Consider the following 16,211-nt stretch of genomic DNA (forward strand, 5'->3'; position numbering starts at 1 on the left):
GCATTCAAGGTATTGTATTACAGTTATGACCTTATTTTCTCCATGTAACAACTTCTTTCTTCCTCACAAAAGAGCCCAATGATACACCTTTGACCTTAGGCCATATAAAGGTTTTCCTTCTGATGTTTCCTGTCAGGAGCTCTAATAGGCAGTTTTAAAAATAGATTGTGTATTAACATCCAAGATTGCATGCACTCCAGGCATTAAGCTCTCAAACTTAACAGCTGTGTATAGTGAAAATGGTGCAATTATGGGGAAGTTATATTGCATTCTCCTTTGCAGACTTGCACAGGATTTTCATGAATGCCTGTTGCAGAAGAGCTAATCAAGGAGTTATGGTGTGAAAATGTGTGTGTGTGTGTGTGTGTGTGTGTGTGTGTGTGTGCGTGCACGCACGCATGTGTGTTTATGCGTATGGACCACAGGACTGATAGTTTATGATAAGTAGTTTCTGCTAATCTTGGGAGAAAACACATGCCTCCTGAAAACTCCTGGAATTTATAGTTGTCACTCATTAGCACACTTCAATGTTCACGAAATAGAAAGTTCTGTTACACTCACATTTGGGAGGCAAGGTGTGGTGAAGTTGAAAAATTGGGAGTTCATTCTAGGCCTGCCAACTGATCTGGCAAGCTGTCAGGCCACACACTGCCATAGCATCCATAGCCTAAATGTAAAGAAAATGTGCATGTATGTGAGAGAACCAGTCTGCAAAACTGCCCTCTGCTAGGAGAACTTAATGTTTGACCTTGGTGATGTCAGGATGCTTTTCTTCTGTCCTTGAGGTTTATCCTCTCCCAAAGCTCAGCTTCTGATTCATTTTTGAAAAGAATGCTTATAGAGTTAAGAAGAGTCTTACAAAGTCTTTAAAACAAAGTATTAAAGTGATGAATGAGGGTTATCAAAAGAGGTGAATAAAATGACAGCAGGAAGCCACAGACCTATTTTTATCTGGTACTCATTCCTATTCACTCTATAAATATTAATATATTCTGCTGTCTACAGCATGAAGATGACCACAGTCAGTTTTATCTGAACCAACTTCTAGAATTTATGCATATTTGGAAAATATCCAGGTAAGACATTTTACTTTGTTCCAAGACTACTTTCTGACCAAGTTCTCAAGTGCCAAATCACAATATTTTTCAGTTGACTGTAAAAACTGTCCTTTCGTTAGTACCGTGGAAGCTATTGTACTTTTAATAGATATCTCCCTTTGGCAAATTCTGTTAATAATTATCTATTCTTCACAGCTATTCAGATACATTTGAAGAGCTGCTAACACCTTCCAGAACAATCTAACATTCATTTTAAAATATCTCTGCTACCGGTTATTATGTTTTCAAGAATTTTTTTCCTCATTCATTTTGTGAATTTGCGTGTGCATGTGTCACTAAGCTCTTTGTATAACTGAATTTCCACACTTTGAAAGTCACCGCATCCTGCTTTAAATTTTTCTTGAATTCCCTGAAAATAACTGGTATATCATAAGCAGAAGAGCATGAATTCAAACTGGGAAACTCAAATGACAGTAAATGAACATATCCTAACTGATTCTCATATCTAAATGTATGCGTGTATTATTTGAAAGAATAGACCCATCAGGAAGCTAGCCTGGGAGAAGATATCAGTGCTACAGTATGGGTTTATCTGAAATTAAAGTTGTTCTGAGCTGAATGAGCAAAAAATCGGGTATGGGAGGTATATATCATAATCTCCAAAGCAAAGCCTGATATAAAAAATATGAGTTAAAATCGTTTTTAGTGACTATTCATAATAGCTATCAATCACTTAGTGGAGTTATTGTACATTTTACATGCATTATCTCATCTAATTCTCCCTACAGCCCTGTGACAAGACACAAAATTTACTTCAGAATCAAAGAAACCCAAGTTCTGGAAGGTTAAATAACTTCCATAAGGCTATTCAGTTCATTAGTGGTAGGACAGAAATCAGGGCTGTGTGAAATTTGCAAAGACCCTATTCTTTTATTAAAACTATTCTGTCTTTCCCTGTATGCCTCTCTTTATTTTCCCCAAAATATTCATCCTCACACAACAAAGTCACAGAATGGGTAGGACTACAGAGGACTTTGAATATATCCTAATCTAAATTTTTATTTTATAGCTAATTACATGGATCAGGTATAGGTTCCCATCAAAATGGCATATTAACAACAGCTGTAGTTTCCTCATTCCAAAATAAATTTATCAAAAAAAAAAAAAAAAACCTTAGAGGAAAGCATCAAATCTGACAAATTCTTTAAAAAGTGGGAAATCCTTGGGAGACAAAGGACTGTTCTGAACTGGTTTGGTGGAGGACTGTCACTTGTATGTAGGTAGATGCTGTCTGGGGCACAGAGAGACAAGGGGAGGCTGTGAGAAGAAGGGGAGAGCAAGACAGTTTTCCTTCTGTTTCTGTCTTACCCTGCCATTGCCAGCCCCCTCACAGAAGTCTGGTGACCTTGACCATTGTGCAATACAAGTGTCCACTGAGTTAAATTCAGCAGTCACAGACTAATCTCAAAATCTAATTCCTCTACCCCTTCCCTTTAACCCCAGGGCATTGCTGCTTCTCCTCTGGTAAGGAAAGTAAAACACAGAAAAGTTTAAAAGTTTGTCAGCCATCATACAGATAATTAATGCCATAGCCAGGACTAAAACCAAATGTCTAACACTCAGCACTTATTCCACTTAACTATTAATATTGTATACAACATTAAATTATATAAATATAATTTTTATTTTATATATAGTATTTATAGTATTGATACATATTATATATTTTTCATATATAATAGCATTATACATGTGTGTATATATACATTTTATATATAATAACATTATATGTGTGTGTGTATATGTATATGTACACATGTTATCCATTCATCCATTGATGGACATTTAGGTTGTTTCTATGTCTTGGCTATTGTGAATAATGCTGCAATGAACTTGGGAGTGCGGCTATCTCTTCAAGATAGTGATTTAATTTCCTATGAATACTAGAAGTGGGAATGCTGGATGATATGTTAATTCTATTTTTTATTTTTTGAGGAAACTTCATACTGTTTTCCATAGTGGCTGAACCAATTTACATTCCCAACAGTACACCAGGGTTCCCTTTTCTGAATAGCCTTGACCAGAGTCTTTGTGATAATAGCCATTCTAAGGGCTGTGAGGGGATATCACATTGTGATTTTGATTTGCATTTCCCCATTTCTTTTCAGCCTTTGAGCTAAAGTCAAGCGTAGCATTTTCCTGATGATTAGTGATATTGTTTATGTACTTGTTATTCATGTGCTTGTTGGCCATTTGTATATATTTTTAAGGCAAATGTCTACTCAAGTCCTCTGCCCATTTTTTAAATCGGATTGATTTTTCACTATTGAGTTGTATGAGCTCCTTACACATTTTGGATATTAACCCCTTATCAGATATATGGATTGCAAGTATTTCCTCCCATAAACTAGGTTGCCTTTTCATTTTATGCATTCTTTCCTTTGCTGTTTTAGGTTTAAGATAGAGTGCAATTTCATTCTTTTGCATGAGAATATCCAGTTATCCCAAACTATTTATTGAAGAGACTATCCTTTCCCCACTTATTATTCTTGTCAAATATTACTTGACCATATATGTGTAGGTTTGTTTCTGGGCTCTCAAGACTATTCAATTCATCTATGTGTCTGTTTTTATATCAGTGTCATAATACTTCTGATTCCCAAATCTTTGTGATATAATTTGAAGTCAGGAAGTATAATGCCTCCAGATTTGTTCTTTCTCAGGATTGCTTTGGCTCTGCCGGATATTTTGTGGTTATATATTAATTTTAGGATTATTTTTCTTATTTCTGTGAAGAATAGCACTGGAACTTTGATAAAATTATATTGAATAGGGATGTCTGGCTAGCTCAGTTCGTGGAGCATGCTACTCTTGATCTCAAGGTAGTGAGTTCAAGCTTCATGTTGGGTATAGAGCTTACTTAAAAAAAATAAATTGAATCTATAGATGGCTGTGGGTAGTATGAACATTTTAACAATAGTAACTTTTCTGATATAAAAACTTGGATGCCATTCTATTTATGTGTTTTGATTTCTTTCATCAATGTCTCATAGCTTTCAGTGTATAGCTCTTTCACTTCCTTGGTTAAATTTTATTCCTAAGGTTTTTTTTTGGTTTTGTTTTTGTTTTGATGCTATTGTAAGTAAAACTTTTTTATTTTTCAAAACTTTCATTGTTAGTGTATAGAAACTCAACTGATTTGTATGTATTTATCTTGCATCCTGAAACTTTATAGAATTCATTCATTAGTCCTAACAGTATTTTGGTGGAATCTTCAGAATTTTCTATATACAAGACTGTACCATCATCAAACAGACACAGTTTTACTTCTCCCTTTGAGATTGAATGCCTGTTATTTCATTTTCTTGCCTGATTACTGTAAGACTTCTAGTACTATGTTGAATAGGTGGAGTGAGAGTGGGAACACTTATCTTGTTCCTGTTCTTAGAGGAAGTATTTTCTAAAATTTTTTTAATGTTTATTTTATTTTTGAGAGACAGAAAGAGACAGAGCATGAGTGGAGGAGGGGCAGAGAGAGAGAGGGAGACAAAATCTGAAGCAGTCTCCAGGCTCTGAGGTGTGAGCACAGAGCCCGACACAGGGCTCAAACTCACAAACTGTGAGATCATGACCTGACCCAATATTGGATGCTTAACTGACTGAGCTACCCAGCCACCCCTGAGAGGAAGTACTTTCAACCTCTCACCACGGAGTATGATGATAGCTGTGGGTTGTCATATGTACATTTTATTATGTTGAGATGTGTTCCTTCTATACCCAATTTGTTGAAAGTTTTTATAATGAGAGGATGTTACATTTTTTCAAATGCTTTTTCTGCTTCTATTGAGATGATCAATGATTTCTTTTATTAATGTGCTTTATTAAATTTATTGATTTGTGTAGTTGAATCATCCTTGCATCCCAGGGACAAATTTTACTTGGTCATGGGGTATATAATACTTTTAATATGCTGTTGAATTTGGTTTGCAAGTATTTTGTTGAGAATTTTTGCATCTATAATCTTCAGGGATATTGGCTCATAGTTTTCTTTTTCTGTATTGTCCTTATCTGGCTTTGGCATCAGGGTAATTCTAATTTCATATAATGAGTTTGGGAGTGTCCCTACCTCTTCATGTTCTTGGAAGAGTTTGACAAGAACTGGCATTAATTTTTATTTAAATATTTGGTAGGATTTACCCATGAAGCTATCTGCTCCTGAATTTTTCTTTGTTGGGTGGTTTTTAATTACTGATTTAATCTTCTTATTATTGGTCTATTTGGATTTTCTATTTCTTCCTGATTCAGTCTTGGTAGGTCGTATTTTTTAGGAATTTGTTCACTTCTTCCAGGTTGTCCAATTTTTTTAGCATATAATTGTTCATAATAGTCTCTTTTGATCCTTCTTTGTTTCTTGTAACAGCTTTTAAATTAAAGTCTACTTTGTGTAATATAAGTATAGCTACCTCTACTATCTTTTGGTCTCTATTATACATGAAGTACCTTTTTCCATCCCTTCACTATGAATATATGTATGCTTTCGAAGCTGACGGGCATCTCTTGCAGGCAGTATATTTGTCTTTTTTCATCCATTCAGCTACTATCTGTCCTTTGACTGAAAAACTTTACATTTAAAATAATAATTGATAGTTAATGACTCACTATTGCCATCTTGTTAATTGTTTTGTTTTGTAGCCTTTCTTTCTTTCTTTCTTTCTGTCTTTTTCTCTTTTTTTCTTTCTTCTTTCTTTCTTTCTCTCTTCCTTTCTCTCTTCCTGAATTGATGTTTGGCCATAGTAGTAGACTTTAATTTCTTCTCTTTACCTTTGCATATCTGTGATAGGTTTTTGTTTTGTGGTTACTCTGAGGTTTACTTGAAATATCTTATAACAGTCTTTTAAGCCAATAGCAATTTAACCTTATTTGCATAAAAACTCTACGTTTTACTCTGTCCTAACATTTTATGCTTTTGATGTCAGAATTTATACCTCTTTGTATTATATATCCATTGACAATATGAAACTTTAGCTATTTTTAATATTTTCCCTTAATCTCTATACTAGAGGTAAGTAATTGACACATCATTATTACTATATTAGACTATATACTTATCTTTCCAGTAAAGTGTGTTGTATATTTTCATGTTTTCCTGTTACTAATTAGCATCTTTTCATTTCAGCTTGAGGAACTAGCATTTTTTCTAAGGCATGCCTTGTGCTGAAGAACTCCTTTCCTTTGTTTGTGACAGTCTTTATTTCACCTTCACTTCTGAAGGACAATTGTGTTGGGTAAAGTATTCTTAGTTGGCAGGGATCTTTCTTGTTTTGTTTTGTTTTTTCTTTCAGCAACTTACACTTATCATCCTACTCTCCTAGTTTGTTGGATTTCTGCTGAGAAATCCACTGATAGCTTTATGGTGATTATTTTATGAGGAAAAATTATTCTCTCTTGCTGCTTTTGAAATTTTCTCTTTGTATTTGATTTTAGACCATTTTATTTTGTTATATGTCTTGGAGTAGATCATTTTGGATTGAAATTATGGGGTAACCTATTACTTCATAATGTCCAAATATCTCCCCAGGTTTGGGAAGTTCAAAAGCCATTATTTAACTAAGCTTTCAGCTCCTTTCTCTTACCTTCTTCTTTCAGGACTCCAATGACATGCGCATGTTTCTCTTTATGGGGCCCCATGAATCCCATAGACTTTTTTAATTCCTTTTTTACTTTTTTTAATTTTGTTTTTGTTCTTCTGCTTAGGTAATTTCAAATAATCTGTCTTTGAGCTTACTGTTTTTTTTCTTCTGCTTGGTCCCTCTTCTGCTGAAGCTCTATATTGAATTTCAGTTCGGCCATTGTATTTCTTATCTCCAAAACTCTTGTTCTTTTTTTATGTTTTCTATACCTTTATTGGACTTCTCATTGTGTTCTTACATTGTTTTGATGAGTTCATTAAATTGTCTTTCTGTGTTCTCTTATATTTCTCTGAGCATCTTTAGAATAATTATTTTGAATTTTTTGTCAGGCAATTCATGTGGCTCCATGTCTTTGGGGTCAGTTGCTTTAAGTTGACTGTGTTCCTTTGGTGGTGTCATATTTCCCTGACTCTTTATGATCCTTGGAGCCTTGCCTAGATGTCTGGGCCTGGGAAGAAGCAGACTTTATAGGCTGACCTCAGTACAGGATCTTCACCTGCAGGTGAGGCAGACTGGAGCATGCTATGGCTGTGAGTCTAGTGGTGCAGGGCACCAAGTATACAGTCATGTGGAAGACCCAGGTCTGGTGAATGTGATGTCTCCTCAGCTCAGGCCACTGGGGCCTACAACATCTTTAACAAGTGCTGTTGGCATCTTCAGTGGTGTTTCTGGGTCCAGCAGCTAGGGCCCAGGGTAGGCAATGGTTGTTGCTAGAGTTGGTGGCACGCACACATAGAGTTTGGGTGTCAGCTGCAAGTGCCTGTGTAGTGGCAGGGACTGGTTGCAGACATACATATAGTATGGGGGAGGGCAGGGATGGCAGCAAGGGCTACGACTAACTGTAGGTGCACTGGCACTGTGGGGTCTTGGATGTTGGTAAGCACTCCTGTGGCTGCAGTCTCAACTTGGTCATGTGCACAGCAATGGAGGCTATTATGGGATTCAGGCTGGTTAGATACAGGTACACAGCTGGAGCGGCTGGTTGCAAGCAAGCCCAACAGTGTAGGCCAGTCACAGGAAACAGGGCCAGAACCAGGCCCACAAGCATCTGTGGGGGTCCTGACAATTGGTGTGCATTCCTGTGCCTGAAGTATCTCCCTAAAACATGTGCATGGCAGTGAAGGCCAGTACAGAAACCAGGCCAAGGGCTTGCAGGTGCACACTTTGGGAACCAGCTGCCAGTGAGCCTTAGGGTGGCAGTGGGTGGGAAAGGGAGCTGGGAGGGACTCAAGCAGCTGCTGTTTGTGAATATGAATACCTGTGTGTGATAGGGGAAGGGAAATGGTGAAATCTGCCTGCGGGTCTGCAGCTGCTGTGTTGGCTGTTGATTTCTCCAGTGGTGAAAGGTACTGGGGCCCTCTGCAGTGCAGGTCACTGGGAACCATAGTAACTCCCCCTACACTGCTGATGCTGGCAGCCCCTTCTTCCTTGTTCCTGGCCATCTTTACGTATCTCAGCTTTGCTGGTCTCTGTGTAGGGTAAAATCAATGCAGGTCCTTCTTGCAGTGTCCCAAAAGGCTGGGGGAAGCTGCTGGCTCACCTACTGTCCCTTTCCCAGCAAGGGGATTTCCCTATGGACAGTGAGCAGTGCTGGCCTGCAGGATGAGATGATGCAGGCAAAATGAAAGTACCCTCCCATTTTTGTGTGGTTATTCTCAGGGTTTCTTGTTCTACGGTGTTGTCAAAGCTTCTTGCAAGGATTCCTAAGCTCTCCCAGAGCTGTTTTTGTTCATAGATAGTTGTCTAATTGTGAGAATACAGAGATTGGGATCTCGTACTTTGCCATCTTGGAGACCTCCAAGTTGGAGACCTCCAAGACTGCTCTCTGTAATACAATGCTATTCTGCCTTCCCTCCTCAGACTACTTTATGGTGTCATTAAAAGATCACACACTAGATGGCAGGAGCTTTATTTTCAGTTTCACTCTTCCCTGACTTAACTTCCTCTTAGAAGTTGGGCAAATCATACACCTTCATTAGTTTCCAGGGTTTTTTCTATAAAATAAATATAATGCTTAACAGCAAGGTGCTGAGGGTATATATTCTTGAGGGTCTTTTAAGTTTTGTGGTCATATTTTATATAAAAACCCTCCCTTCAATAGCCAAATCTTTCACTATTCTTTTCCTATACCTCCACTGATTTTTTACATGGTCAATGCATTTTGTCTTTGAACTGTCAGATTTAATCCAACTGAAGTGATGATTTAATAAAGGCTGAGAAGGCAGTTATTGTAAAATACATTGGTGTCTTTAACACTTTTTGTGTTGTATGATTTGTTCAATTCAGCGGTTTCCAGAAAGAGAAATAGGAAGAGAAAGTCATGATGTTTGGAAAATAATTTTGATTAGTGAAGTAAGAAGAACCTCTGCTCATCTCACATGTATTCCACCTAAACACAGATAAGGTTGGAGAAATAAGGGAAGCTTAGGGCAAAAAGATACAGAGGTTTGATGCCAAAGACAGACTTATCTATTATAAATATATGTCATTCATTCTGAGAGCAATTCTCTACAAGTGTTTGCATATTTAACAATTCTTGATGTTAGTATTTGTCATTATCTGCTCATAAATCCTTTCATAACTTACATTTTGAAGTAAGAATAGTTTGATATTATGAACAGGCTTTGAGAGGTTTGGTTAATTTGTCATGGATTTCTTTGGAGTTCTAAAGTTTTCAGATATGTCTGTAGGCTATCAAGTTACATAAAGTTTATAAACATCCTTCCGAAATGGTATTTAAAACCGTGTCAGTAGCAATCCTTTTTAAACCATGTCTGCTATAGAATCATGGACAAAACAGAACTTATGATAAATATGCTAAAGTTAATATAAGTTTTCTTACCCACTTTTAGACAAAGTCATTTTTTTTCTTTCCAGACAGTGCCTCTCAACAGTAATCAAAAAATATGACTTCCACCTGAAATGCCTATTGAAAACCCAGGTATTAACTTTTGTTACTTCATCTATCAATTCAATAAGTATTTATTAACCATAAAAAATTTTTGCAATTTTCTGAAGACACAAAGATGAATAAAGTAGAATGTCAATATCTGAGCAGCTTTCATTCTATTGTGGCAAAACACACAAGTAAATAGATGTGTATGAATAAAGTGTCATAGGTACTGTGAATGTGAAAGACCTATGTGTATACAGGACACAAAAGAAAGTTATCAATTTTACCTATTTGATCTGAATGTTGAAAAATGAGTATGCCAACTAAGGCACATGGTGAAAGAAGGTGGGGAGTGGGGATAACTTTTAGTGAAGAACAACATAAAGAGAAGCAGTTAGGAAAAGCCTAGAATGATTAGAAAACTGTATGAAATTTGGAATGGCTACAACTAGGGTTCAGTTTGAGAGACTGGAAAGAGACCAGATAAAAGGGGCAAACAGGGGCCAACTTATGTAGGATCCTAAGGACACTTTATGGACAATTTAAGGATTTTCTAATTTATCAGCTGATGACATAGAGCCATTATGCAAGGCAACAGAATGACAGATGGGTGACTAGAGGAGCACTTCATTAGCCCAAAGAGATGATGAGGGTATTGACAAAAACTCTACAATAGTGGTGGTCAGGAGGGGACAAATTCATAATATATGAAAATGTGCAATTTATATGATTTGGTGAAAGACTATGAGTAAAACAAAAGAAGAGGGTGTCTAGAATACCTCCACATTCCTGGCTGCCAACCGACTACATAGAGACATCAGTTTACTAAAATAGCAGAAAGGAGAAGCTAGCTTGGCAAGGAAATATGATGGACTTAGCCCAAGATTACTGAGATTTGGTCACCAACTGGGCATCAAAGTTGTGGTCACCATTAGGCAGACCATATCTTATAGCTTATTCTTCCAGGGAAGGGTTAAATCTTCCACAGATAAAACATGCTGTGATTATAGAAAATTGTGTAAATACAGTGTTTTAAAACAAGTGAGGATTTATTTTTCCATTAAATAATTGACTCCTGATATATATGAAAAGATAAAGAGCCTAAGTAACTATTCCTAATATTAATTAACAGTAGAAGATTCTGAAAATAATAAATACTTCTGGATAGATACCAAACTCATGTGAATTCCACATAAATAGTTAAAGACATGATGATGACAAATACACAACTCATATTCCCTCCCAAAATGTAATCCTATCACTCTAATTCCATTTTTCTTTCTTGAGTCTGGCTTAAATATATAAGTTTAAAATGTGAAATGTGAAAGAAATTCACAGAAGATTGGTTTGAGTCTCATAAAAGTGTCATAATTAGTACTTCTTTCAGCTTGATTCTTCACCTTTGTGATAGTCATTCTTTTGAGTGTAGAATTTGAAATTTACCAGGTACACAAGGCAGACGAAGACTTCATTCCTAGATCATTTATGTCTCTTCACTATATATAGATATACTTTTGAGGTTATGATAGCCTACTTATGATGACTGGTAATTATCTAAATGTCTCAGTACTGCTCATGTATCACAGATGCCTTTTTATACATACACACATGCATACAAATTGTTGAGAATCTGTAAAGTTCTTAATTTCCAAGAAGTTTCTAACTCTTATACAAAGCCTCCAATATTTCCACTTTGAAAGAATCCATTGATTATTGTAAATTTTTTCAGTATGACTTGAAAGTTGGCAAAACATCAAATAATTACTGTCTTTACATTAACACAGGCAAATAGTTATCATCACCCACATCTGACTTATCTTGTAAATAGGCCACAGTGTCTGTGATTTTCCAGATGAACTCCTTCCAAAACAATGATCTTTTTAAATGTGATTCTTCCTATGAGGCATCACTAGCAAATATCTGAGAAATGAGGACAGACCGCAGTACTTCTATTTATTTGACAACTGCATTAAGTAATATTTCATCACTGTCAAAAATAGTGCCAACATGAACAATGTTTTTTTTATATTTCCCAAACTTGGATTATTAAACAATTTAAAAAAAAATAGAAAACATGCAGGCTGAATAAATATGACACAGATATTATTGAATAATATGGGTAATTTAAATTTTCAAATATTTTCTTTCCCCAGCCATGGTCATTTAACACATTTTAGATTTTATTTATTTCACTTTGGGGGCCCTGATTATTATGTTTGCTAAGTAGCTAATTTTGTAAGCAATTTACATAGAACTTTTATTTTGGGCATTTTATTCCTCTCTTCTATGCCACTAATATCCAGAAAGGTATGGAACGTTTTCTATATTCATTCTATATTCTGTGTTCATCTCTAATATTTCAGAGAAATTAAGAATAAAAGAAAAAGAATTTCTCCCCTAAGGTATTACTTAATGCTTACTTAGCTTACTTAGCTTACTTAATGTTAATTAGTGAACTATTTATTCACTAGAATCAAGAGAAATAGAAATCTGGAGTGCCTGGGTGGCTCAGTTGGTTAAGCATCTGACTCAATTTCATCTCAGGTCATGATTTCACAGTTTGTGGGTTCAAGCCCCATGTCAGGCTCTGCACCAACAGTATGGAGCCTGCTTGGGATTCTTTCTCCCTCTCTCTCTGCCTCTCCCCTGCTGTCTCTCACTCTCTCAAAAAAAAAAAAAAAAAAAAAAAAAAAAAAAAAAAAAAAGAGAGAGACAGAGAGGGAGAGAGAGAAATAGAAAACAAAACCATACTCTGAAGTTGCTGATGATCTAGTTGGAAAGACAGCATATTCATAAATAATGCACATAGAGTGGTATATATAAAAGCAAAACTGTAAAGCAAGATTTCAATCTAGGTGCAAGAATCAACCTCTGATTCAAAGTTGCTTCTTCCTAGTAGCTTCTAATGCACTGTCTCCAAAATTTTTATTACAGTGCCAAATAGGACCTTTTAACAAAGCTAGCAATCCTTATTACTGATGACAAGCTTATACTAGAATCTAATAACTGATGAACTAATTATAAACTGATAAATGTGGGTTGAGAAAAATCTACTCATGCTTTAAAATATGGTTTGTCTTCATGAAACATCTGCTTGGTCTAAAAAGAGCTAAAAACCTCCAAACACTTTATCATCTAGCTCATGACACAGAAAGAGTACAAACTAGATAACCAGAATGGCACCTCTATTTTTCAGGTTTAAGTAACTAAATTAGTAACACAGAATAATAATTATCTCACACTTTCCCCTCCCTAAGACCTAAATCCAACTGTATTCAGTTTCTAGACAGAAGCTAAAAATTCCACGTGTAAGTAAAAATAAAGGGGGCACATAAGGATCTTCTGTATTTGGCTTTATTAGAACTGAAGCTCTTTTAGTAACAAGCAGACCTAATCCAAATTGTTGGGTTTTTAGAAGTGCCAAATTCAAACATAATTTGTTTTTTAAATGCTTATTTATTTTTGAGAGAGAGAGGAAAAAAGGAGAATGCAAGTACATGAACAGGGGAGGGACAGAGAGAGGAAGACAGAGATTCCCAAGCAGGCTCCACACTGTCAGTGCAGAGCCCAAGGTGAGGCTCGAACTCATGAACCATGAGATCATGACCTGAATGAAAATCAAGAGTCAGATGTTTAACCAACTGAGCCATCCAGGCACCCCTCAAACATAATTTAAACAGAGTGGCAGTAAGGACAGAATTTAGGTACAGAGACTCCAAAGTCAGATAGCAGTATATGCCAACCCTACACTAAAGAAAGTTTTTATTCAACTTTCTTAGAGTTCATATTATTCATCACTAGAGTGAATTTAATAAAATATGACAATGACATTTTTAAAATTAATAAAAACATATGAGATATGTTTAAATTTTTTTTTTCAACGTTTTTTAATTTATTTTTGGGACAGAGAGAGACAGAGCATGAACGGGGGAGGGGCGCAGAGAGAGGTAGACACAGAATCGGAAACAGGCTCCAGGCTCCGAGCCATCAGCCCAGAGCCTGAGAGATATGTTTAATATAATATAGTGGCTGGAAGATAAAACGTGTTCAGGTAAAGATAAGTACAAGTGTTAGTTTAGTGCTATTAGAGTGATTATTTTTAAAGTTATATATTTTGGGGGCTGATTATGGTAAGTTTTTATTGCTAAAGTAGAGGACCGAGTAGGATTCAGAAGAAAGAAGAAAAATGTCACAAAACCGATTTGTATTCAACATAGAATAGAAGAAGTGGGAAAAGAACAAAAAATCGTAAGAAGAAAATAGGACAAAATGAATAGGTAACAAGAACCTGGTTAAAGGTTACAAAAGAAGAAGTCAAGGAGATGAAGGAGATAAAGTCAGGTCACAAGAAAAATAAAACACAATTGCAGAATTGGAAACTACCCTAGCAGAAATAAAGGGCATAGTGAAACTACTAAAAGTCAAACCTATTATGTATAGGACATTTTCAGACTTAAGGAAGCAAAAAATGAAAAACTGAAAATAGATCTCCAATAAGGAAAATAATCACTAGCCAACATAATTTGTATTCCAAGTGAGATCAAAAGCATTGAAGGATTTTGCCAAAGGAATAACATGATCTGACATTTTATTTGGGATGTGTGCAGTGAATTATATAATACATGAGGAACATTTAATAATACATATACAAACTAAAGAATAATACCTGAGCAGGAATTCTTATTAAACAGTAAGTTTAGGAACAAAATATTGCCGGTATCATAGGATCTGCCCGTGTGCCACTTTATATCTCTTTTCTCTACATGAGAGGTATCCTTTGGTGAAAAGTATTTTGTAGGTTTTGTTTTCACCATTTTACCTTTTCACATTACCACCAAAGGATATCTATGCATTCATTAGAAATATACATTTTAGCTTTCCTTTTTAATGTCTCCATAAGTGGAATAAAACTGTATGTACTTTTTGAGCCATATAACTTTTGCTCATTGTTTTTCAGATTTATCCACCTTGTCCTATGTGGTTTTGATTTGTTTTCATCGATGTATGGTATTCAATTAGCTCAAAGAACCTCAATTTATTTATCTAATCCACTGTTGATGTACACCTGAGCTAATATCAAGAATTTTTCTAGGGTATATACCTAGGGTCATAGACACTTTTTAATAGGGTCACACATATTTCATAACAGATGAGAGTTCCCATTGCCCCATCTTCTCACTATGTGGTATAGTTCAACTTTTTAAATTTTTGCTTAAATGGGGAGAGAGTTAAGATGTGGAGTAGGAGAAGGACCTTATGCTTGCTATGTCTCTTGAACACAGCTAGATAACTATCAAATCATTCTGAACACCCAGGAAATTGATCTGAGGACTGAGAGAACAAACTGCACAACTAGAAGGAAAAAAAAGGTCACACTGTGGAATGTAAGAGGTGTGGAGATACGATTTGGGGGAGAAAGGAATCACAGATGCTGTGCAGGGAAGGGAGCCCTGATCATGGAGAGAGGGGAGAGAAGGAATGAGAGAGAAAGATAAAGCAGCATGCAGGGATTGCACAAGAAAAACACTTCCCCAAAACAATGCTGACTGAGAAAATGAGAGGGACTGATTATCGCAAGATTTTACAAGCAGCAGAGCTAAAAGTCTGAAGTTTTAGAAGCCTGTGCCATTGCCAGAGTCAAGCATGGCAGGCATAGGGGGATCCTGTGGAGAATGAGGGCAGAGGCCCAGGAGTGGACAGCATGCTCTGAGGATCTCCTGGATCATTCTGGGAGAGACAGTTCCCCTTCTTGCAGTACATTTGGAAGAGGTAGCACTGCCTCTCAGGACAAAAAAGCTAGTGGGTGCCACGGAGCTGCTTCATTCACTAGCATACAAGCAGAGACACCTGCTGAGGGCAGCTAACCTGGATGCTGGCTGTTTTGCTATGCTTTACCATAAAAATCCAAGTCCCTGCCAGTCGTACAACTGCTTTTCTGAGAGAAACCATTATCAGCCACAAGGGAGTGAGACCCTCCCCTAGGGTATCAGCACAAGTTTGCCCCACACTAAGTCCCTAAAATCTGGAGTTTTGAAACCCAGCCACTCATCTGAGTTAAAACAGAGGAACAGTGTACCAACAGGCCTTGAGACAGATCAAACATAGACAGGGTGAAGGCAGGGATCTGACAGAAGCCTGGGTCACAAGGGGAGAGATTGTTCCCCCTTCTGTGAAGACCTCCTCAACAGCGGTGGGCACGAAATACCCTCCCTGGGGAAGAGAGTGGGCTGATGCCATTGTTTACCCCTCTTATCAGTACAGCAAACTTTAGGGAGCAGTACAGCACACACAGTGGAGGATTGAGCCACTTACTGCAAGACCTACCCCCTGGCACTCTGCAGGTGGCTTTTTTACTAGGGCAAGTCTGATTGAGAGCCAGAGCAGCAGGGGCCCCTCCCCAGAAGACCAGCACAAACCTCCCATATGCACCAGATCTACTGATCATAGAGTGCTGCAAAGCTTCAGCTCTAGTGGAAACGGGACCAGGCACAGGCTTTCTGATACACAAAAGATAGAGTCCTAGAGAAAATTCCAAGATGGAGGAATTCATCCCAAAAGAAAGAACAAGAA

The 16,211-nt window shown here is 36.8% G+C and overlaps 1 protein-coding gene across 1 annotated transcript in view; it reads left to right on the forward strand.

Annotated features, from left to right (window-relative positions):
* Nucleotides 1-16,211, forward strand: part of PIK3C2G (phosphatidylinositol-4-phosphate 3-kinase catalytic subunit type 2 gamma) — a 333,489-nt gene that overhangs the window by 38,574 nt on the left and 278,704 nt on the right. Inside the window, exons 6-7 of the mRNA XM_078450059.2 lie at nucleotides 1,006-1,076; nucleotides 9,626-9,689. Coding sequence (XP_078306185.2) covers nucleotides 1,006-1,076; nucleotides 9,626-9,689 — 135 coding nt within the window. The remainder of the gene's footprint in view (nucleotides 1-1,005; nucleotides 1,077-9,625; nucleotides 9,690-16,211) is intronic.

Source organism: Panthera onca, chromosome B4, assembly GCF_046562875.1.
Source record: "Panthera onca isolate mPanOnc1 chromosome B4, mPanOnc1 haplotype 2, whole genome shotgun sequence".
NCBI classification, from domain to species: domain Eukaryota; kingdom Metazoa; phylum Chordata; class Mammalia; order Carnivora; family Felidae; genus Panthera; species Panthera onca.